We start from the raw sequence: 23,177 nt of genomic DNA, 5'->3' as shown, positions 1-23,177 counted from the left end.
GGCACAGATGACAGGGAGCTCTGGGAAAAACTTAGAACAGGATTTTTGCACCCAGTTTTGAAGCATGAATAGAACTCTTCCTGACATACGGTTGGGGACGACATTCCAGAAGCATGACATCCACTTGTATAAGACTTTAAAGAGCTGAATGAACCCCGAGAATTAATCATAGTGTCTCTAGGCATTAGTTAGGGCTGGATATTCTGTAGTGATGTTCAAAGACAAACTTAGGCATTCTAAAAATTTTAAGTTTATTTGAGCAAAAACTCTCAAATTAGGCAGCCCCAAACCACAAGTGGTAAGGAGTGCTCCTCCACTGACAAGAGCTAGAGGCAAGATTTTACAAAGAAGACCCAGAAGCAAAGCAAGGAAATTGATTTCCTATGGTTTAAACAGTTGTCTTATTTGGGCTCTCGTTTGTGATTGGTTGCCCTTAGCTTTTGATTTCTTAACCTTGAGGCATTTACAGGCTTAGATTTCGGTTTGCTTAGGAGGGTTGCTAAGGCATTCGAACCACCTCTGTCTAACAGCCTCCTTGTTTCATTAACAGTAATAACACTATTACATGGTATTTATTATTTAAAGAAATCTACACAGATTCTGAAGTGCTTTCAGCAAACATTGAAATACTCAAATGAATACTGCACAACCTTCCTCTTCTTTACAAAAGAGAGAACTGAGGGAAAGAGGCTGGCCCAAAGCCACAAAGCAAGTTCGAGACCAGGATGAGAGGAGGATGTAGGGGTTCTGAAATTATCCTCCGGAGTTTATCCTCAAACACTTCCCCTCCGCTGCCATCTGATGTGTCGTTAGCAGTGGCTGAGTTTTCCCATCCCAATCTGGGACAGGGTTTCCAGGAGGAGAACATTTGAATTTCATTTTCCAGGATGACTGGCTGGAGGTCACCAGATGAAAGCATTCTGACTTTTCCTCTCCCACGGCTCTGTCTCAGGGAGAATACTGCTCCATCCTGACTTTTCCATCCCCATTGAAACGTAAATTAAATAACCTCCCTCAGTACGCATGTTATCATCACTGTTATGCCTCATATTGGGAAAGTGAGGCAACGTGTTGTAGATCAGCTGACTCTGGCTGAGACTCACGCTGCTCTTTGGCTTAGTAACAGGAGCAGCTTCTCCTATTCCCCCACCTTACTTCCCCACCGTTATTTACACCTTGCCCTGCGTGTCTGTTTTCTACACATCTTAGATGGAGAGGTTCCCCGACTCAATCCTCAGAGACCTGGGATTCTTTGCTGCTCTCGCAATGTCCCACTACATTTCTGTAGCTCCCGTATTCCAGTTCTACCTTCCTTTGCTCTTAGGAGGCTCTGTTGTACGGCACTACCACCTACTCTAAATATGGCGCTTCCCACTCGGTCTCATTTTCCGCTCACTGGTGCGGCCATATTAATTTCCGTAGCTCAGGCCGACTAAACACCGGGAAAGTCTCGCGATAGAAGCAGGTCGCAGGCTGCGCCTGCTTCCGCGGTTAATACCCTAGAGTCCGCGGCCCTCACGGCGCGAGGGGGCGGCACTGTAGCGCCGCTGAAGTCCCCGCGGGAGAGGCGGGGAGTTGAGGGGTCCGGTTCTCAGGAAAGGACGTTTCAGTCACTGGCTGCGGTGTTGGGAGTAAGGGCATCATGTTTGATCAGCGATCGAGCATCTCTAGCGGTCCGTAATTTTCTGTCTTTGGTTAGTAATTAAGCGGGCCTGCCCACAATCACGATTGCCGCCCCCGTGTAGGTCGGGATTTAGCGATGCTGCTGGTAGTGGACGCCGAGGAGGGTCCGCGACTGATTGGGAATTTGTGGGACTACTGATGGGGCGTCTCTGTGTGATTCTGAGTCAGAGTCACGGGTTGGGGTCACAGAGAAATCAGTGGTTGGGCCCTGAAGAGCCGTCTTTAGGTTTATGTTCGGTCAATGTGTGTGGGATGTAGTGGGCAGCTGTTAGGGGCCTGGACGATAGCCTGGGAAGCAGGTGGTTTGCGACTAGGGTTTGGGGCTCCAGCCCTGAATTGTAACAGTTTGCATTCAGGCTGCATTCCACACACATATTGTGTGCTGGGTTTTCTTGCATGGGTTCGTGCCTGTAAGGACGGGGGGGGGGGGGCGGTCAGGGAGAGTGCCCATCCTTACCCAAAGGTTTTGTTTCCACCCTTGGATCTATCTGGTCAGTAGACTTCAGGCAGTTTCTATTCTCTACTGTCTGGTAGCTAGCTAAGTACTTAAAGCCGGAGTCTCTCAAAAACTCGTTCTCAAAGTTCCTTTGCCTCCTCCCTGTCTTCTTTCAAGCCACGTGCTCCCTGTGGACAGTTTCAGCCACACTCCTTGTATCAGCTTCCGCCTTTAAAGCCATGACTTGCCAATCTATAGCACCAGCCTAGCCATTTCTAACAAGCTCCAGATTCACAGTAGCCAACGGTCTCCTACACATCTCTGTGGGCTTTACTCACAGAACCTCGATCTCAACATGGTCGAAACAGAGTGTATCTTCTTAATTCTCCATACTTCACCTGCTCATCCTATGGTGTTCATCATTAGGAAGAGTCACTCTTCTTCCAGATGGCCATAGTAAAAATCCTGCAGACATCTAGTTTTCTCCCCAGCCATCTTCTCCCCATGTCCTGTCAATCTTCTGATCATGGTGATTTAGCCTCCCTGACATGCCTCCGATTTGTCCTCCCCATTCCCACTGCTGTGGTCCGGGTTCAGGCTGCATTTTCCCTTGGCCTAAATTGGTATCAGGAGGCCCTGTATCAGAGGATTGGACAGTATGGGAAAGTCAGAGAAAGGAATGGCTGATTCTGTCCAGGAGACATTTGGAAAGGCTTTCTAGAGATGACATTTGAAGTGGTCCTATAAATCTGTTGATGACAGTGCCTGTTACAGCTTATTGAACTTATTGAGCTAGTGAATTGTGCCCTTGAGGACTTCATTGATAGGAGTTGGGTTAAAAGGTCAGTAGGACAGCGTTGCTAACAGTAACAATCTTTTTTTTTTTAATTTAAGAAGTAACATTTTATTCTAGAAAAACTAGAAACTGAAAATGCTAAATAGAAGTCACTAGAAGTCACTTTTAATCCTACCACTAAAGATAACCATAACATTTTGATATATGTCCTTTTCAGACACTTTTTTCTTTTTTTTTTTTTAATTTTAAATGTCTATTTATTCTTGAGAGAGAGACAGAGCACGAGCAGGGGAGGGGCAGAGAGAGAGGGAGACACAGAATCTGAAGCAGGCCCCAGGCTCTGAGCTGTCAGCATAGAGCCCGACGCTTGAACCCACGAACTGTGAGATCAATGACCTGAGCTGAAGTCAGGCATTCAACCAACTGAGCCACCCAGGTGCCCCCAGACACTTTTTTCAAATATATTTCTTTTTAGTATATATGCTCTTTTATAACCTATTTTTCTTGCTTTGTAATACAACAAGGACATTTTTCCAAGTGACTGTCTAGTATTCTGTCCTTCCATATTGTCGAGCATCTAGGTGGTTTCTACTTTTTAAGTGATAAAGCAGCATTGTGATGAATCTCCTTGCAGATATATCTTTATATACATCCATGCTTATTTTTTGGGGGGAAAAATACCTAATTATAGATTTATGGCGCCAAAGTAGGAGAAGAAACTTTTTAAAGGTATAAAGGAATACACATTCACAAAGGTAAAACATACCACGGCCTGACCTTTTCAGAACGGCAAGTTAATAAGTTGATGTTATCACAGCATAATATTTTGTGGCCGGTCTGAAAGAAACCTTTGAAAGGGGCAGGAATCACGGGGCAGGCCCACACTCATAAGGTGTTCTTCTTTTTGTCCCCTTCTGCTCATCCCAGCTCTGTCTTTGCAGATATCTGTGCCTTCTAAAGAGCAACAGAAAATGACCAAGTCTCAGGTGAGTTATTTATACTCCATTTTGCTTTCCATTGTATTTGAGACAGTTTAAAAGAATTAATTCAGGGGCGCTCGGGTGGCTCAGTTGGTTAAGTTCCTGACTTCAGCTCAGGTCATGATCTCACGGTTCGTGGGTTTGAGCCCCACGTCAGGCTCTGTGCTGACAGCTAGCTCAGAGCCTGGAGCCTGCTTCAGATTCTGTGTGTCCCTCCCCCTCTGACCCTCCCCTGCTCACGCTGTCTCTCTCAGAAATAAATTAAAAAAAAAAAAACATTAAAAAAAATAAATAAAAGAATTAGTTCAATTAAATGGGGGAAAAATGTAAACAGAATCAGGGAAAATAAAATAGAAGACCTAGAGCAAGGAAATGTGAAATATAGTGATACAAGTTATAGGATCTTTTTCACAGTTCATTAAAGTTGAGCATATCATCTGCAATGATTTTTACATTAAATATGATATGATTTTACATTATGATTAAATATAATGATTTTACATTAAATATGATATTTTCTTGAGGGAATGAAAGCATTTTTCGCATTTAGGTTTGAAGTTATTCTCTTGATGGGTCTGTATACATATGATGTAGGCAGTATCCTTAATGTGTACCATTAATTCTTGATAAATTCTATAGGAGGCCTCTCCATAGCTGTTTCTTAAACTATTTCTCCAAACAAAGATAGGGCATAATAACAAGGCATAATTCAATTTGAAGGCAGTAAAATCGTGCGGCCCAAGTACATAGCTGTCAAAAAATTTACCTTGATCCGCAAATTAAAGCTTGTAAAGTTGGTTCAAGGAATTAATATAATTAAAGGTCATAATGGTATCAATTTTAATTTGCTGTTTTTAACCAATAAAGAATCAAATATTTTTCCTTTAAAATGCAATAGGTTGAGAGCCTCAAAGTGTATATCAAGTGAGTATGCTTCATGGGTAGTGGAAGTCAAGTGAATTTGCTCATTTCTGTTGGTTTATCACTCAGCTAAATACTGCTAGTAAGCATCTTAATGGTTGTAATTGTCATATGGTTTTAAATGTTTTTATTTGAAGGTGTATATCATTGAAGCATTATCTGTAATGTTCCATTGGTTATACCCACTATGTAGCACACAGTTTGAGTATAGTAGTCTTCAAAGTGGGGAGCATCTTCTCCTAGAAGATGTGCAAGATGATGTCCTGGGGTATGGGGAGAAAAGAGAATTTCTCCTGTATCTTCTTAATGCCATACGTATCTTCTTAATGCCATAAGATGGCATTAAGTGTTGAAGTGTTTATGTGTAATTATGGGTTTGTTTTTTTTTTTGAAAATAGTATATATTATTGATGTGTGTGCTTTTTTTTTTTAAACTGAAAAATAGAAAGAGTCACCTCATTAGAACAAAAGACGTTCCTATCATCTAGGAAATTCCAAGGATTTTAGGAGCCCTGGGTCAGGAACCAGAGTCAAAGACCAAATATTAGAACAAAAGATGCTTATCACACCTTTATTGCTTAGGAAATTGCAGAGGTTTTAGGAATTCTGACTAGGAGCCTGGGATGAAGACCAAAATATACATTTCTTGTTGTATCACAATATCCAGTGTCTGATTTTAAAAGTCTGGGGACTAGTGGGTTATGTACCTGTAATTCTGCACCCAGTTCTAATGTGTGGGGGTTCTTCCGCATACCACCAAGCAATCCTCTGACACCAGCTGGCTGTCCTACAATTCAGCTCAATTTTGACTCTACCTGATGAAGTTTCGGGGTGATGGTGGGGTGGTCTGGAGCCAACGGCCAAGAAAGAATTCTTGAAGATGTCTTTGGTGCAAAAAGGTGATTTTATTAAAGCACGGGAACAGGGCTTGTGGGTAGAAAGAGCTGCACTGGTGTCATGACAGGTAACTCATTATATGCCCTCAGGTCAGGGATAGAGTGTGTCTCTAAGGAATTTTGGAAGCAAGGTTTCCAGGATCTTGAGGGGCTAGCTGTTGCTAGGGAAATGCCATTTATTACTGTTTAATAAAACCACAGTCATGAGGCCCTTCAGATATATATCAGGGGGCCAGAAGCTTGGAGCATGATTGCCAGCATATATCTTGGGGCAGTTGAGATAAAGGAAGTGGATTTACAGGATCTTTGAGGTTAGGATAATGTTAAAGCTAAGGTTCTCTTTTGCCCCCAGCAAAGTGTCATCCTTGAGGCAGCTGAGCTCCTAGAGGGAGGTCACTCTGCCCCTCTCAAAGACTTGTCAATGGGCGGTGGGCAGTAAGGGAATTTAATTTTTCATTTGCCTTAGTTTCCCACATTACCATGACAAGCACTTAAATCCCTTTCCTTTGTTCTTGGGTAATCAGGAGTGTCTGAGGAATATCACACAGATTCCACTGGTAGGAGGAATGGGTGCTGGCCTGTATTTTGCCCTCAGCTTGCCCCAAGCTCCCTCATCACTATCTACCTGGAGATAGTATGAGATACTATAGGTCAAGGGCCCCCACAAGACTGCCCTTCACTTCAGATTCCAATCACAAAGTCCTAAGTTGTTACCTGTGCTTCTGACTGACTAGCTATAAATCAAAGCTCCACACCCCCTCCTTTGGTTTTATTAATTTGCTGGAGTGGCTCATAATGAGGACTCAGGAAACCAATTTGTCCACTAGATTGCCAGTTTATTACAAAGAATATTAAAGAGTACAAATCAACAGCCAGATGAAGAGATACATAAGACAGGGTCCTGAACAAAGAAGAATGGAATTCAAGGCCTGGCATGTGGCACATGGCATGTGGAAGGATTCTGGTTCATGAACTGGAAGTTCTCTGACCTCTCTCCTCTTGGGTCTTTATGGAGGCTTTATTACGTGAGCATGATTGATTATATCATTGGCCATTGGTGATCCATTGAACCTCCCTCTCCAAAAAGTCAGGAGTGGGACTGAAAGTTCCAATCCTTTATTCTTGGTTGGTTCCCCTGGTGACTAGCCACCCTCTCCTCAAGTGCTTTCTGGAAGCCATCTCATTAACATAGCAAAAGACACCTTTATCTTTTCAACAGAGGAAATTCCAAGGGTTTTAATTTTTTAAAAATGTTTGTTTATTTTTGAGAGAGAGAGAGAGAAAGAGAGGGGTGAGCAGGGGAGAAGCAGAGAGGGAGACGGAATCCGAAACAGGCCCCAGGCTCCAAGCTGTCAGCACAGAGCCCCAGGCAGGACTTGAACCCATGAACCACGAGACCATGACCTGAGCTGAAGTCAGTCACTTAGCCAACTGAGCCACCCAAGCACTCCTCCAAGGGTCTTAGGAGCTCAATGCTAGTAACTACAAAGACCAAATACAAATTTCTTATTATAAATCACATTACCACAGTACTTTTGGTACTGTAACCGAACTAACATGAGTTCACTCCTGGGTGAGTCAGATAGAAACTACACCAGGTAGAGTTATCGCACAAAGGAAACTTATTTGCAGTAAATAAGGAGATCACAGGCAATAACTTCCAAAGCTGTGACACCCTGAGCAGGGGTGAGTGGGCTCTTTTTTTAGGGTTTAGGATGAGTATTCAGGAAGTGGAGCTTTGTCATTTCATGTAAAGGCAGTCAGAAGGTTGTACAAGCGTACTTAGAAAACATGCCAATGCTTGTATCCTATGTTACATTAAGGAAGCTTGTGCTTCTTTTAGGGCAGAGACTTTAACATTATAATGGAGAGGTCAGACAAGGGTAAGGGGTTGTGGGCCAGCTCTGAGAGCCAGTATAAACTGGATGTGGTCTTGGGCTCCTTACCTCGGGTAAGAAATTCAGGGCCTTGCTTGCTTTTGAAACGGCGTTTGGGAGTTTTACCATTGCTTTCCTAGCGTGGTAGAGACTTACTTTCTGCATTCCCTTTGTTCCTTTGAAATCCTTAACTACCAAAGTTTTTTTTGCATTTAATTCTAATCCCCTAGGAAGCTCTGCAAGAAATGTGTACAGGCAAGTAGAACCCAGAGGGCATAAATCAGTGGAGAATAGCTAGGGGCTTAAAATGACTTTTCACTGGAGCTCTGTCTTGTCTTTCTTTTAATGGGGACCTTTAACTCTCTGTGCTTCCAGTACCAGTGTATCTCCTCCTTTGCAGACATCGTTTTCCTCTATCTCATCTCAACCACTACCATAGTCCTGTTCTAATGTTTTTTTTAATTAAAAAATGTTTTTTTTTTAAAAAAAGTTTTTTTTAATTTCTGAGAGAGAGAGAGACAGAGTGAGCAGGGGAGGGTCAGAGAGAGAGGGAGACACAGAATCCAAAACAGGCTCCAGGCTCTGAGCTGTCAGCACAGAGCCGGACGTGGGGCTTGAACCCACGAACCATGAGATCATGACCTGAGCCGAAGTTGGATGCTTAACCGACTGAGTCACCCAGGCGCCCCTATCATAGTCCTATTCTAGATATATACTTACCAATAACTGTACCACCAAGCATTTCACTCTGGCCATTATTTCGGTTTCTAGTTTATTTACATTAGTACCTTGACTCCAGTAATTCTTCACTTCCATCCAGAGCTCTGATCCATTGATCCTCCACTTTCTCAGTGTCCTTTACATCCCACTCCCTACTTCTTACTTCTCCCTTTTCTTCTTACTTTCTTCCTTTTGAATTCCATGCTTCATGGTTTTTATCTGAACAGCTATAATTTCACTGAAGTCTAACTGCCTAGTCATTATTGCCACTTGGCAATAGATCTACAAGATCTATTATAATAGGAACTTCTCAAAGTTAATTTGGACCAGTAGAATTTTTATGGTGAATCTGTGTAACATAAAATTTGCCATTTTAATCATTTTTAAGTGTGTGATTCAGTAGTAGTAATTATGTTCACAATTTGTGAACATAATTTACAAAATTTTTTGATCACCCCAAACAGAAACTCTGTACCCATTGAGCAATAATTCCCATTTCGACCTTACCCCCACAACCCTTGATAACTTCAGAACTACTTCTGTCTCTGTGAATTTGCTTATTCTAGATATTTCATATAAGTGGAGAGAGGGGGAGACACAGAATCCGAAGAAGACTCCAGGCTCTGAGCCATCAGCACAGAGCCGGACATGGGGCTTGAACTCACGAGCCATGAGATCATAACCTGAGCCAAAGTCGGGCGCTTAACCAAATGAGCCACCCGGGTGTCCCTGTTCTGTAGAGTATTTTAAAGCAAATCTCATGCATGGCATTTCGTCAGTATCTACTTGTTTTACATATTTTTGTTATCTTCATTTTATGTACTGATACTGGTTTTCCCTATAGTAGTTTCCACTTAAAATCATGAATTTAAGTCAAAAAGTTGAATTAAAACTCTTAAGTCAATAAGAGTGCAAGTGACATGCAGATGTGTAAAAGTTGTGAAAGCAACATATGAATAAGTGATTTCCGAGCGCATTATTCTGAAGTACTTAAAATTCCCTGAATTTGCCATGTTCTTTTTCATGTCACCGTGGCTTTTTCATACTCCTTTCTCCATCTAGAATGGTCTTTCTCCCTCTTCTATATCTTACTGGAGTTTGCACTATTCATTTCTTACATTTCTAAAAAGTTATTTTATCTTTACTTTTTTTAAAAATTATTTTTACATTTTTCATTATTGATTTTGCATAACTGCACATCTTCTACAAAGCCCAACTCAACCTCAGAAAGTAGACTCATTCTTTCTTTCCTATTTCTATTATAACCTATTCAGCACCCTGTAGCATTTATAGATTTACTTGTTTGCCTCCATCTACTAATTTGAAAACTTCCTGTGTTTTATTCATACTAATATAATGCCGGCTGTGTGGTTGCCTCATAAGCGCTTACTGATGGAAAGAGAGGATGAATGATTCTCCATAGCAGAGGTTTCCTAATAGGTGTTCTGCTTCTCCCACATAGGAAAACTGGCCTCCCAGTATTAACATTTTCTTTAATTTATTAAGATGAACCCTGCATGATTAAAATGGCAGTGATTCCTCATACATGCTTTACACATCACCAGTGTTTTTCACTTTAGATTGAACAGGAAGGTCCTGTACAGAGACTTGTGTCATTCAAGGATGTGACTGTGGACTTCACTTGGGAAGAGTGGCAGCAGCTGGACTCAACTCAAAGAAACCTGTACAGGGATGTGATGCTGGAGAACTACAGCAACCTTGTCTCAGTGGGTAAGAACATATCTCAGAGGGTACTGGGCACTGGTTACCTGTTGCTAGGTAACAATTACTTCAAAATTTAGTAGCTAAAACAAAGAATTTTTATTAACAATTTCCATAGGTCAGGAATTTGGTTGTAATCAGATGTTAGCAGGGACTGCAATCATCTGAAGGCTTGACTGACAGTGTGGGATCCATTTCTTTTCTTTCTTTCTTTTTTTTTTTTAAAGAACTTGCAGTTTATTTTTTATTTAAAAAATATTTTTAATGTTTGTTTATTTTGGAGAAAGAGTGCAAGTGGGGCAGGGACAGAGAGAAGGGGACATCAGACTTGCGCTGATAGCAGCTAGCCTAATGTGGGGCTCGAACTTGTGAACTGTGAGATCATGACCTGAGCTAAAGTCGGATGCTCAACCAATGGAGCCACCCAGGTGCCCCTTTAGGATCCATTTCTGAGATAACTCACTCACATGGCTGTTGACAGGAGACTTCAGTTCCTTGCTGTCCATTGGCAAGAGGTCTCAATTCCTCACCATGCGGGCCTATTTTTATGATATGGGAAACTTCCCTCAGATAGAGTGATCTTAGAGCCAGGAGGAAGTCACAATGCCTTTAATGACCAGGTCTCTGAAATCACATACCATCACCTCTACCTTATTGTGTTTATTAGAAATGAGTTACTAAGTCCACTCCATGCTTAAGGGGAGGAGAGACTCTCTTGATGGGAGGAGGGCCAAAGAACTTACGAACATACATTAAACCCACCAGAGTACCCAACTGCCTGCCTTTCCTTTCTTATTTACTGAAAGCTTCTGGGTCTCTGAATATTTAATGAGCTTCATTTCAAGCTATAAAGGTCAAAAGAATATTAATTTTGAATACCAAATATTCCAGTGGACTTGGATGAAAAGAAAATGGGTGCTACATCCTGCTCATTCTTTGGAGGTTAAAGATGATGGGCTGTACCCATGTTCTTAGTTTTTATAAGATTAATTGACATAGAACATATATAGTAAATTGCCCAAATCTTGAATATCCAGATGGATGCATTTTTTCCCTGTTATTTAACCACTCTCTAGATCAATGTATAAAACATTTCAAGCACCCTAGCAAGCTCCCATCAACCCCTTGCCATTTATCTCCTCAACTTGTGATAACAACTTGTGGCTTCTATCACCGTAAATTAGTTTTGTCTGTTCTTGAACTGCATGTAAGTGTAACCACACAGTATAGAAGTTTTTATTGTCTGACATCTTTCATTTAACATAGTATCTATGAAATTCATCCATGTTGTTGCAGTGGACAGTAGCATGTTTCTCCTTATTGTTTCATCATACTCCATTCAATGAGTTTACAGTGATTCATCAACTTACCCATTCTAGTGTTGGTAGTCACCTGGCTTGTTTCAGATTTGGGCCATTGAATAAGCTCTATGGACATTCTTATATACACCTTCTAGTGGAAATAAGCATTTTATTTCTATTGGGTATATATACAAGAGTGGAATTTCTGGATCATGGCACATGTGTATTTAGCTTTAGTTGCTACTACCAGCTAGTTTTCCATAGAGGTTATATCAATTTATTTCTTACTAGCAGTGTATGGCAGCTCCATCAACATTTGGTAATGTTAGCGTTTTTTTTTTTTAATGTTTTTTTATTTATTTCTGAGAGAGAGAGAGAGACAGTGTGAGCAGGGGAGGGTCAGAGAGAGAGGAAGCAGAATCTGAAATAGGCTCCAGGCTCTGAGCTAGCTGTCAGCACAGAGCCCGATGCGGGGCTCAAACCCACGAACCGTGAGACCATGACCTGAGCCGAAGTCGGATGCTTAACCGACTGAGCCACCCAGGTGCCCAGCATTGTTGTTTTTTAAGTTTATTTATTCTGAGAGAGACAGAGAGAGCATGAGCAGGGTAGGGGCAGAGAGAGGGAGAATTCTAAGCAGGCTCCAAGCAGTCAGCCCAGAGCATGATGCCAGGCTCGAACTCATGAAACTGAGATTCTGACTTGAGCCGAAATCAAGAGTAAACTTATGTTTAAATGACTGAGCCATCCAGACACCCCTGGTAATGTTAGTCTTTTTAATTTTAGCTATGCTGGTGCATATGTAGTGGGGCTTGAGTTCTAGGATGGTTGGATGTCCACTAATGCCCGAGTCCTATATCCTTTCCCATAAACAGGGTATCGGTATCTGAAGTCAGATGTAATGTTATTGAAGCAAGGAGAACCATGGATGGAGGGGGGAGAAATCTCAAGTTGGGCCTATTCAGGTAAGTGAGAACCTAGCATGTGGGAGACAGGGATGTTAGATTAGTATTGATAGTGAGACATTTATCTTTGAAATATTTTTTAGGAAATCATTCTTTTAAGGCCATAGATGTCTCAGAATGGCTGAAGACCATTGGTGTGGGATGGTCAAATACCTAAATAACACTTCTACATATCAAACACAACGCAATCCATTTTCTTTGCTTAACTTTTAGAGAGAGAGGTAACCTCCTTATCTGTTCTTTGGATCTTATTTATGCCCATATTATTTAGGACATTCTTAATTAGTTAACCTCCCTTTGGCTAACACCCGTAGCAGCCTTTTCTTCAAAAGTGGGCTTATACTCTTCACGTTACACATACACCCGGGTTTAGATATGCCCTCTATCAAAGTAACTTACCAAATGATAATCATATCCTTTCTAATTACCTTGTTTTATTCATCTTCCTTTCAGAATCATATGTCTTGGTATTATAACCTCTTGTTTTGTGCTTTTTCAGTTTTCAGATACTCCAGCAATATAAATATTCCTCCTTTGCTGGCCTTTTTCTACTTTCTCTGTGACGATTTTCACTTGATTCTGTCATTTTTATTATCTTGGTTGGTTTCCTATCTTTTTTCAGCGCTGCTTATTAAATTCTCTTTACCTCTCAGCCCACACCTTGTAATTTAATCTTTTGTTTTCCCTCTGAGTTTAACCAATTCTTTCTCATCTCTCCATTTTTTGTTTGTTTGCTTCTTTGTTTTTTTAAAATAAGTTCTGCTTCATGGTGATTCTCCAGATCCTTAGATGCTTGTTTGAGTATATTCTGTTTGGGGTTCAGACAATATTTTCTTCTGGTGCATGGCTAGTTATTTTTGGCTTAATTTTTGTGTTTTGCAGGGAACAGTTTCCTCTGTTGAGATCTGCACAAATTTATTTCCTGATTTTCTGAGTAGTTCTCTATGAACTATACTTTTCTTCTGTTCCTTTTTAATACATCACAGTGTTTTGATAAGATTTCTAAATTTAGTGGAGTCTTTTTCTGTTAATACAGTAGGGTCTTTTCCCCTCCTTCCTTTCTTTTGGGATTGGAGAAGAGTTTTGGCTTTTCTGGTTTTGTGGTTTTCTTGTCTTCCAGGACCCTAAATTTTCCTTTTCCTTCCTTCCTCATTACCACCACCCAGTTGTGAGCAGGCATTTCTTCCTTTTTTTCTTCTTTATCCCTTTGAACCTACCTGTTTTCTAACTCAGAACTTACCCCTTTAACTAGAGCCTGTCCTATTCCATGCCTCTTTGAGATGCATATACCTGGAAATCCCTATCCTGTAGTGGTGCTCTAATGTGCTTGGTTACTTATAAAATATTTATAACTGTTTTTATATTTAGTGTGGATTTAATTTTTCCGCTAGTTACTTCAACTGACTCTCAGTCCCCTTTGCTAGCATCCTTCCTTTGTCTTTACTGAAATGATTTTTGGATCTGCCGCTGCTGTTCACAGAGCCTTGTGGTGTACTGGGGCTGGTGCCATGTGGGACTGTGACACTGAGTTCAACTCTTCTTTTTCCATTGCACCCTTGCTCACTTCTTTTTTTATTTTTATGCCTATTTATTCTTAAATCTTTGAATTTTAAGCTTACATTTATTTCAAAGCTGACTGTACTCATTATCAGATTTGTATCTATTTCTATTAAAACAAAGAATGTTATCTTTTTTATTTTTGTGTTTTGCATTCTTCAAAGCTCAAGAGTGAAGTAAGATCACTTACACTTGGGCTTTTTTCAGACTTTGCAATTGGAATGAAAGAATTAACACCACAGAAGAGCATTTCTGAAGAAGTGATACTCCATAACATGACTGTATACTCAACCTTTGAAGACTGGAAACTTGAAGATGAGGTAAATCACCAGGAAAACCAAAACAATTTTTTGAACCATGTTGCATTCATTAACAATAAGCCACTGACTGAGGAGATAGATTGTGAATGTAACAGTGCACTGGGGAAAGGAATTCATCTGAACAGAACATCTAATGAACACAACAGAGCCTTCATGCAAAAGCCACACCTTTTTGCACAACCAAAAATTCTTACCAGTGAAAAATTATATAAATGTGTTCAGTGTGGGAAAGCCTTCAGTGGAAAGTCGGGACTCACTGTACATCAGAGAATTCATACTGGAGAGAAACCATACAAATGTAATGAATGTGAAAAAGCCTTTATTCAGAAGTCACAACTCACTGTACATCAGAGAACTCATACAGGAGAGAAACCCTATGAGTGTAGTGAATGTGGGAAAGCATTCATCCAGAAGTCAAACCTCATTATTCATCAGAGGGTTCACACAGGGGAAAAACCCTATGAATGCAATGAATGTGGGAAAGCTTTCATCAAGAAATCAACACTTAGTGTTCATCAAAGAGCTCATACTGGGGAGAAGCCATATGAATGTAGTGACTGTGGGAAAGCCTTCATCTGGCGGTCACAGCTCATTGTACATCAGAGAATTCATACTGGGGAGAAACCCCATGGATGTACTGAATGTGGAAAGGCCTTCAACAGAAAGTCAGAACTAAGTGTGCATCACAGAGTTCACACTGGGGAGAAGCCCTTTGAGTGTAATGAATGTAAAAAAGCCTTCATTCAAAAGTCAGATCTCATTGTACATCAGAGAACTCACACTGGGGACAAAAGGTATCAATGCAGTGATTGTGGGAAAGCCTTCATCCGGAGCTCACAGTTCATTGAACATCAGAGAATTCATACTGGGGAGAAACCCTATGAATGCAGTGAATGCAGAAAAGCTTTTATCCAGAAATCACAACTCATTGTACATCAAAGAATCCATACTGGGATGAAGCCATATGAATGTATTGAGTGTGGAAAAGCCTTTAGTAAGAAGTCACACCTCACTGTACATCATAGAATACATACTGGAGAAAAACCCTATGAATGTAATAATTGTAGAAAAGCTTTCAGCAAGAAATCTACTCTCATTGTTCATCAGAGAATTCATATTGAACACAATTCCATTTAATGAAATGAGAGAACTTTAATTCAGCGATCAAAGTTTCATCACACATCATAACATTCATTAAGCTTAAAAATTCTATGAATATACTAACCTTGGGAAGCCTTCAACAATAGCTCCTAAACTATTAAGCACCAAAAATAAATATCGAGAAGCAACTTTGAGAAATCCTGTTTCCAAAAAAAATTACATTGGACATCTTGGTTCAGGCCTAATAGTAAACATTTTTTTAAAGTATGATAGAAAAACCACAACCATATGTGATTGACTTGTTCACTGTGTAGCACAAATTTTTTAAATGAGTACACTTGGCCTTTGAGCAACATGGGTTAGGGGCACCATTCCCCTGTGCAGTTGAAAATTCATGTGTAACTTAACTCTCTAAAAACTTAACTAATAAATACCCTTCTATTATTGACTAGAAGCCTTACCGGTAACAAACCATCAATTAACACATGTTTTTATGTTATATATATTATGTTATATATTATATATTATGTTATAGTGTATTTTTACAATTAAGTAAGCTAGAAAAAAGAAAATGTTATTAAGAAAGTCATAAGGGGTGCCTATGGGGCTCAGTCAGTGGAGCCCCCATGCGACTCTTAGGATTATAAATTCAAGCCCCACGTTAGATGTAGAGATTACTTGAAAATAAAATCTTTAAAAAAAAGTCATAAGGAAGAGAAAATACATTTGTAGTACTGTACTGTATTTATGGAAAAAAAAAAAAATACAAGGACCCGCATAGTTCAGACCTGTATTGTTCAAGGGCCAACTTCGAATTAATTAATCAGGAAAAAAAAGTGACAACTATATTTGATTATCCTACAAATGATGTAGGAATGGCATTTATAACCCAAATTATCTGGCATTTGGAAGTGGCTATGGATATTTACACCTGCCTTACTTTCCACACTAAATGACACCATTTTCCCCACATCTTACAAAATGTAAAAGGATAAATTGTAACTAAATTACAACTAGCTCCTCCCCCCCTTCTTTATGTATATAGAATTAAGAGAAGATGAACCAGCATATTTATAAAGACATCAAAAGTTTGGTCTTTTATACTTTAATACTTTTAAAAATATTGCTTGATGTAAAGCATTCACAGGTAAGAAATACATCAAACAACAGACAAAACCAGTAGCAATGTGGATGTAGACAATGTTGGCATACTCAACACATGATAAAAATAGTTCTACACAAAGGAATTCCTGTTCATAGACCTTTTTCAACTCATAGTATTTACATGAGTACTCTTATGCATACCTTGGGATCTTTATATCCTTGTGATTATCAGAATTGAATTTTTTAAAAGCTTCCTAGATTGGATATTTCTACCACACACTTTCTGCTAAGCATTTTACATGTCCTTTCTCATTTAATCCTTTCAGCAAATGCAGGAAACTGAGATTATCACCATTTTATAGATGAGGCAAGCCCAGAGAAGTTTCTTGACCTGGCTAAACCCATGTGGCTGGTAAGTGGAGGGTTGGGATTCAGATCAACTTCTTAGCCTCCACACAATTCTGTCCCACTGGAAACATGGAGGACTGGGTGTCATGTCACTTCAGCTCGACAGAATTAAAATGAACTTCACTGGACATAATATGGTATTCTGTATTCTGCCCCTACATTATGTTAAATAAATTAACAAGAAACATGCATTTTTAAAAAAGTTTATTTATTTATTTATTTTGAGAAAGAAAGATAGAGAGCAAGCAGGGGAGAGAAAGAGAGGGAATCCCAAGCAGGCTCTGCACTGACAGTTCAGAGTCCGATGCAGGGCTCAAACCCACAAACCTTGAGGTCATGACCTGAGCTGAAATCAAGAGTTAGACTCGTAACTGACTGAACAACCCAGGCACTACAAGACACATGCATTGTAAAGGGGCTATTAAATTTTAGTTTCTTATATGTAGAAGCCCTTAGAGATATATTTTGAGATCTTGATTCAATGATATCTATTTTGCTGCCCTATACATTTTCTTGTGACCATCCTGAACACAAAAATTATACTATTATTTTATAGTTTATTTGAAAATTAAGTCTTTGTTGAGTTGGCATTTTATCACAAATCACTTTTCTTAGTAATTTTAAAAAGGCATCTTTTCCTTTTATTTTTTATTATTTTATTTTATTTTTAAAAATGTTTTATCTTTGAGAGATAAAGTCCATGTGGGGGAGGGGCAGACATAGAAGGGGACAGAGGATCCAAAGTGGGTTCTGCACTGAGAGCAGTGAGGCTGGTGCAGGGTTCGAACTCACCAACCATGAGATCATGACCTGAGCCAAAGTCGAACGCTCAATCAACTGAGCCACCCAGGCACCTGGCATCTTCTCCTTTTAAAGAACAATAACTTAACTTTATATAAGTTGTAAATATTCATTGTCAACTAAAGAAAAGAGAGGTTGATATCAAAACCCTTTCAGCCTTTCCTTAGAATGAAGGAGAAGCTGATATACCATATTGAGCTTGATCCTAAGTTTTTGTTTTGTTTTGTTTTGTTTGAGAGAGAGAAGGGGAGAGATAGCATATGTGGAAGCTGGGTAGGGGCAGAGGAAGAAGGAGAGAGAATCTGAAGCAGGCTCCACTCCAGCACAGAGCCTGATGTGAGGCTCCATCTCATGACTAAAATCATGACCTGAGCTGAAATCGAGAGTCGGATACTTAACCAACTGAGCTACCCAGGCTCCCTGATCCTAAATTTTTATCAAATATTTTTTCTTAGATTTATTTTAAAATTGAAAATTGTCAATAACAGTCATGATTTTTACTGTAAATTTTAACTTTGAAATAATGGTTTTAAACTAAAAAGTGAATTGCAGTCATGTTATTCTTTTATTAGTCATTTTTTATTAGTCACTTTTGAAGATAAATATTGAGTTGGGATGTAAATGGATGAGATCNCGCGAGATCATGACCTAAGCGAAAGTCGGACGCTTAACCGACTAAGCCACCCAGGCGCCCCGGATGAGATCAACTTTCTAAACAAACATATCAGAAACTAAAATATTCACATGTATCTTGCCCTTCAATATTTTCATCTCGGAAACTATATGCTAATGCCCCTTATATTGCAGCTATGCCAATAATTTACAGAACTTCTCCCTCTTAGAACTTCTTTCAGATCCAGCTTGCCTGTTAGGCCTCATATGAAACTATGTAATATTTTCAGAGAGCCTCCATTCATTGGAATTCATTGTTTTTCTAGTCCTTATCCCTCCTCACTATCATCCCATTAATTCTGTATATGACTTCAGCAAGAAGAAAGCTTGTGCCCCTTCAATAGGCATTTCATGTCTCAGATCCTTAAGAGATTCCATATCTCTATTTTCAATGTCTTGTTTTCTTTTTAATGGTTTCCTTTACATAGCTACCATCACCATGAGCATACAGTAGGTAGGAAATTCTTACAGTTTTTTTTTTTTTTAATTTTCCTCCTAGTATTTAGAAATCTGAGACTGTTTGAATTCTCTTTTTTTTTTAATGTTTTTTTTTTTTTTTTATTTCTAGGAGAGAGACAGCATGAGTAGGGGAGGGTCAGAGAGAGAGGGAGTCACAGACTCTGAAACAGGCTCCAGGCTCTGAGCTGGCAGTCAGCACAGAGCCCGACGCGGGGCTCGAACCCACGAACCGTGAGATCATGACCTAAGCAAAAGTCGGACGCTTAACCGACCAAGCCACCCAGGCGCCCCTGAATTCTCTTTAAAAGGATACTTCATACTGCCTTCTTTCTATTTCAGTAGTAGTATAATTGGCATTTCTTGGGCACTATGAATTAGGTACTAGTCTCTTTAAACACCTGAAATTGAAGGGATTACACAGGACACCATGATTCATACCCAGGGACTCTGAAACATTATACTGTACATAAACTCAAGATATTTCAGAGTTTCCAGGCAGAGTTTAAAGTTTAAACAAATGGGGGCACCTGGGTGACTCAGTTGGTTAAGAGTCTGATTCTTGATTTTGGCTCAGGTCATGATCCGGAGTTGTAGGATCGGGCCCCACATATGGCCCCACGCAGAGCCCACTTAAAATTCTCTCTCTCCTTCTCCCTCTGCCCCTCTCTGCCACTTGAGCTCTCTCTCTCTCTTAAAAAAAAAATTGAAACAAATGGAACTACTCTAGTAGTGCTGAAAATACCATGTAAAAATGATTTGCAAATTAAAGAATTGCAATATTTGCATGCTTACTGTTGAGATTTACTTAAAGCTGTGTATGCTGATGGTCACCCAAATGCTTAGATACTATGTTTATTTCAACTTCAAGATGTTGTCACAGTTGCACACTTCACAGTTGAATCTCCCCTATTTTAGACATTCTTCAGATATAACAGATCAAAATGGCGTCATGTGGGGCGCCTGGGTGGCTCAGTTGGTTAAGTGTCCGACTTTGGCTCAGGTCATGATCTCATGGTTTGTGGGTTCGAGCCCCACGTTGGGCTCTGTGCTGACAGCTCAGAGCCTGGAGCCTGCTTCCGATTCTGTGTCTCCCTCTCTCTCTGACCCTCCCCTGCTCATGCTGTCTCTCTCTCTCAGAAACAAATAAAACATTTAAAAAAAAAAATGGCGTTTGCAAGTGTTTAGGTGGGTGTGGTTAGAATGGGAGGGAGGTACAGCATGTTTTTTTTCTGAAAAGATAGAAAAAGTCAAATTTCCATTTGTTAGCCTAGGTAAAGATGAGTCAACAAGAGATAATAGAAAACGTCAAATGATATTGAAATGAAAATAAAATATATCAAAGTGTTAGAAATACCACTATCCCAGGGCTTAAAGTAAAACTTATAGTGTTAAATGTTTTACTAGGAAAGAAGAAATACGTAAGATCAATTAGTCAGACTTCCATCTTATGAATATATGAACAAACGAAACCAAATACTGTTAATTTCCCAAATTATTCTGGCTCTTGCACTTCCATCTCTGTTTTACTCTTTTGTGTGTCTTATAACTCATTAAAAATGTAAAAATACAGTCAACTTTATTTCTTGACTTTTAAATTCCATGACATTTTAAATGTTAATCCAGTCTTGTAATCTTGAGGTAGATCCTGCTTGTTCATAAGTTATCACTTCTGTATATTGCTGTGTAGCTCACTTCACTGTGCTAACATTAATGTAGAATAATGTTTAAAGACATGAAGGAATGTTTACAAGAAATTAAATTTTAAAAGCACTTTCTAGGCACCTGGTTGGCTCAGTCAGTTAAGCGTCTGACTGTTGATTTCAGCTCAGGTCATGATCCCAGGGTTGTGGGATGGAGCTCCATGTCAGGCTCAGTGCTGAGTGTGGAGCTTGACTGGGCTTCTTTTTTCCTCTGCCCCTTTCCCCCTCTGGTGCTCACCCTCTCTCTCAAAATAAATAAATAAAACTTTAAAAAAAGTAAAAGCACTTTCATTGTATTACATTTATTTATTTGTTTGTTTGTAAGTTTATTTATTTTGAGAAAGAAAGCAAACAGGGGAGGGGCAGAGAGGGAGGGAGACAGAGGATTCCAAGCAAGCTCCTTGTTGTCAGCGTAGAGCCCAGTTTGGGTCTCTAACTCACTAACCCTGAGATAATGACCAGAGTGGAAATCAGATGGGAAACCAAGAGTGAGTGGCTTAACCCACTGAGCCACCCAGGCACCCTACATTGCTCTATGTTTTGTTTGTTTGTTTGTTTGTTTGTTTTACATTGCTCTATTTATAATTTCAGAAGTATATACAGTACATACTTAACCACAAGTAAATATATATTTAAATATATCCACACACACATATACAGAGTGTGCAATATTTAAATATATATAGTGGGTTTCTTAGAGTGGGCTTCTACCTGATTTTATTACTTACTGCTATTCTCTACAAGCCACCCATATTCTTTGTATAGAAAAAAGTAAGGTAAGTACATTCCCTTTTAATTAAATGTATTTATCGGGCTCTACTCAAGAAGAGATGTGGAGGAGGGCATAATTTACAAGGATTCATCAAAGTACTGTTTTGTGTAGCATTACAATGACCATAATCTAAATATGTAACAGAAAGACAAAAAAGCTAGAAAATATGTCACATGAAAAGTAGTTTTACCTTATTCTTGGCTGGAATCAATCATTCTTCCTCTTTCACACCCACCCGTCCTCCCAACACAAGAAGAAGGGGGCTGCCTGTGAGACCTATTTTTAGAATACTCTATGCATACCACGGTGTTAACCGTGATCATCCCTTTGTTAAGGAATTCCATCTAGTTTGTGTGTTTTTTTAAAGTTCTTTTCGCTTGTTGAATAAGGTTATATTCATCTATTACTATAATAGGCGTTCCTTTTGTGTAAAGGTTAACGAAAAATCTGCATCCCTTTGGGTTCATATTAGTCTACACTGAAAGTTAAAGCTTATTTTCCCTTCCTCTTTTCCTTTTATTTAAATAACGAAAGAAAGCCACTCCCCTTCACTACTCGCCACGAGGTAGAAAGTCAACTATTGGCGTGGAAGAGGCTGCGGTCGGGTGCCCTGCCTTTGCTTAGCATGCTGGGAAATGTAGTTCCAGACGGCCGCATGCGCAGGCGCACTTCCTGGCATGTGGCGTGAAGACGCTGGAGAGTCGGACGGTGTTCGTTTCTTCGTGGAGCTGGTGAGTCCTCCGCGACGCCTGCACCCGGGTGGTTGTGTGAGAGGGGCCTCCGCCAGGACTCCTCCTGACCCTGGGGGATGGGGCGCGGCGCGAGAGGCCTGTTGAGCGCGTCTTCCCGGCTCGGTGGCGGGGGCGGAAGAAAGACCGAGAATTGGAGGTCGCGGTTCGCGTCCGAGTTCAGCGCGAAGCGGTTTGTTTTGGACTCTGCAACGAATTTAAGTAGGTCTAGGACTGTCTCTGGGTTAGGGGAGGCAGAGCCCTGGCTGGGCACCCCAGCCTTAAGGGTCAGGGCTTGGGCTTTCACTCGGGGGTTGGGGTTAGGAGAGCAGGTTTCGAAGCCGGAGCGCGGGGGTGCGGGGCCTTGGCTTGGTGGGATCAGACACTCAAAGGAGAGGGACCGCCGCTCCAGCCCTTGTTTGGGAATTAGAGGAAGACTGATGTCGGAACTTCGTAGTTCCCCTCCCCCCCATCCCCACCCACCCAGAATGTAGGCCTTCTGACATCCATTTCTTTGCCCTTTCTTCTGAAACTCACTTATGAGAGGCCATGTGAGAAGTGAGACTGAGGAAACAGCGGAATCTTCCGTCTCACACTTAACTCCAGGTCGCATACTTTGTTGAGTTTATTTGGCAATGTTATACGCATAAAACATGCAAGTGAGTCTGTTATGCAACTCGATTTTACTTTTTCTTTCCTGAAATATCATCTCTATGCCCAGAGGGAGGAAAGATCTTTCTTTTTTTGTCATTGAATAAATGTTAATGGAGGGGGCTGCTTTTTGCCAGGTAGTGTTTGAGGCCCTGGGGACACAGCCGTGAACAAAACAAAGTCCCTGCGTTTGTGGAACTGATGGTCCAGGATGGGAACACAGACAGTAAACGAGTGAATATTATAGTGTGTCAGGTAATGACTAGCAAAGGAAACTACGCTAGAGTAATGGGCTTAGGGAGGCCCCAGGACAGCTGTTGTTTCATGCAGTGTAACCTTGAGTTGAGACTTGAAGAAAACGAGGGGCTGAGCTTTGCAGATAGCTGAGGTTGGGGTGGGGAATTCATAGAGGAAGCAGCAAATGCAAAGGCCCAGAGGCTCAAATACTTCGAGCCTTTATGGAGGCCACTGTGGACAGAAGAGTGAGTTGATGCTGACAGTAGATGACAGATGTGAGGTGAGAGAGCTAAGAGGGCTCCAGGTCACAGGGCTGTGTAGGAGTTTGGCTTTTACTCTGAGTGAGACCAGAAGCCACAGGAAGGTGGTT

At 40.5% G+C, this 23,177-nt stretch overlaps 3 protein-coding genes across 9 annotated transcripts in view; all 3 read left to right on the top strand.

Moving 5' to 3' along the window:
• The first annotated feature begins 1,564 nt into the window (after positions 1–1,564).
• LOC144236249 (KRAB domain-containing protein 4-like) lies at positions 1,565–21,815 on the top strand. 3 transcript variants are annotated; one of them, XR_013336468.1, is made up of 7 exons: positions 1,565–1,673; positions 3,843–3,901; positions 9,890–10,040; positions 12,208–12,297; positions 14,062–14,174; positions 16,706–16,791; positions 21,726–21,815. XR_013336468.1 is itself a non-coding variant. In XM_077769894.1 (6 exons), exons 1-6 carry the CDS (start codon positions 1,643–1,645, stop codon positions 16,739–16,741), a joined length of 480 nt encoding a protein of 159 aa, XP_077626020.1. In that variant the 5' UTR covers positions 1,565–1,642; the 3' UTR covers positions 16,742–16,938. The 3 variants fall into 3 exon arrangements, 2 of the variants coding, with proteins under 2 accessions (XP_077626020.1, XP_077626021.1); XM_077769894.1 differs by lacking the exon at positions 21,726–21,815 and having other exon boundaries at positions 16,706–16,938; XM_077769895.1 differs by lacking the exons at positions 14,062–14,174; positions 21,726–21,815 and having other exon boundaries at positions 16,706–16,938.
• On the top strand, positions 14,328–15,602 carry LOC144236140 (uncharacterized). The gene has a single exon (XM_077769755.1). The coding sequence runs from the start codon at positions 14,328–14,330 to the stop codon at positions 15,309–15,311; it is 984 nt and encodes a 327-aa protein (XP_077625881.1). The 3' UTR covers positions 15,312–15,602.
• LOC144236248 (allergen Fel d 4-like) overlaps positions 21,803–23,177 on the top strand; it is a 41,886-nt gene continuing 40,511 nt past the window's right edge. For all 5 annotated transcript variants that reach the window (XM_077769890.1, XM_077769891.1, XM_077769889.1 and 2 more), the window contains exon 1: positions 21,803–21,922. In XM_077769890.1, coding sequence (XP_077626016.1) covers positions 21,869–21,922 — 54 coding nt within the window. In that variant the 5' untranslated portion in view covers positions 21,803–21,868. The remainder of the gene's footprint in view (positions 21,923–23,177) is intronic.

The sequence above is a fragment of the Crocuta crocuta genome, unplaced genomic scaffold (assembly GCF_008692635.1).
Source record: "Crocuta crocuta isolate KB4526 unplaced genomic scaffold, BGI_CrCroc_1.0 scaffold95, whole genome shotgun sequence".
Lineage (NCBI taxonomy): Eukaryota > Metazoa > Chordata > Mammalia > Carnivora > Hyaenidae > Crocuta > Crocuta crocuta.
Note: the sequence above shows the minus strand (reverse complement) of the source record. Positions and strands in the feature narration are given on the sequence as shown.

Coding starts and splice junctions, on each gene's coding strand:
- LOC144236249 (XM_077769894.1), top strand. CDS start 1,643: ATGTTTGATCAGCGATCGAGCATCTCTAGCG. Junction 1,674..3,842: donor GCGATCGAGCATCTCTAGCG/GTCCGTAATTTT, acceptor TGCTCATCCCAG/CTCTGTCTTTGCAGATATCT. Junction 3,902..9,889: donor AGAAAATGACCAAGTCTCAG/GTGAGTTATTTA, acceptor TTTTCACTTTAG/ATTGAACAGGAAGGTCCTGT.
- LOC144236140 (XM_077769755.1), top strand. CDS start 14,328: ATGCAAAAGCCACACCTTTTTGCACAACCAAAAATTCTTACCAGTGAA.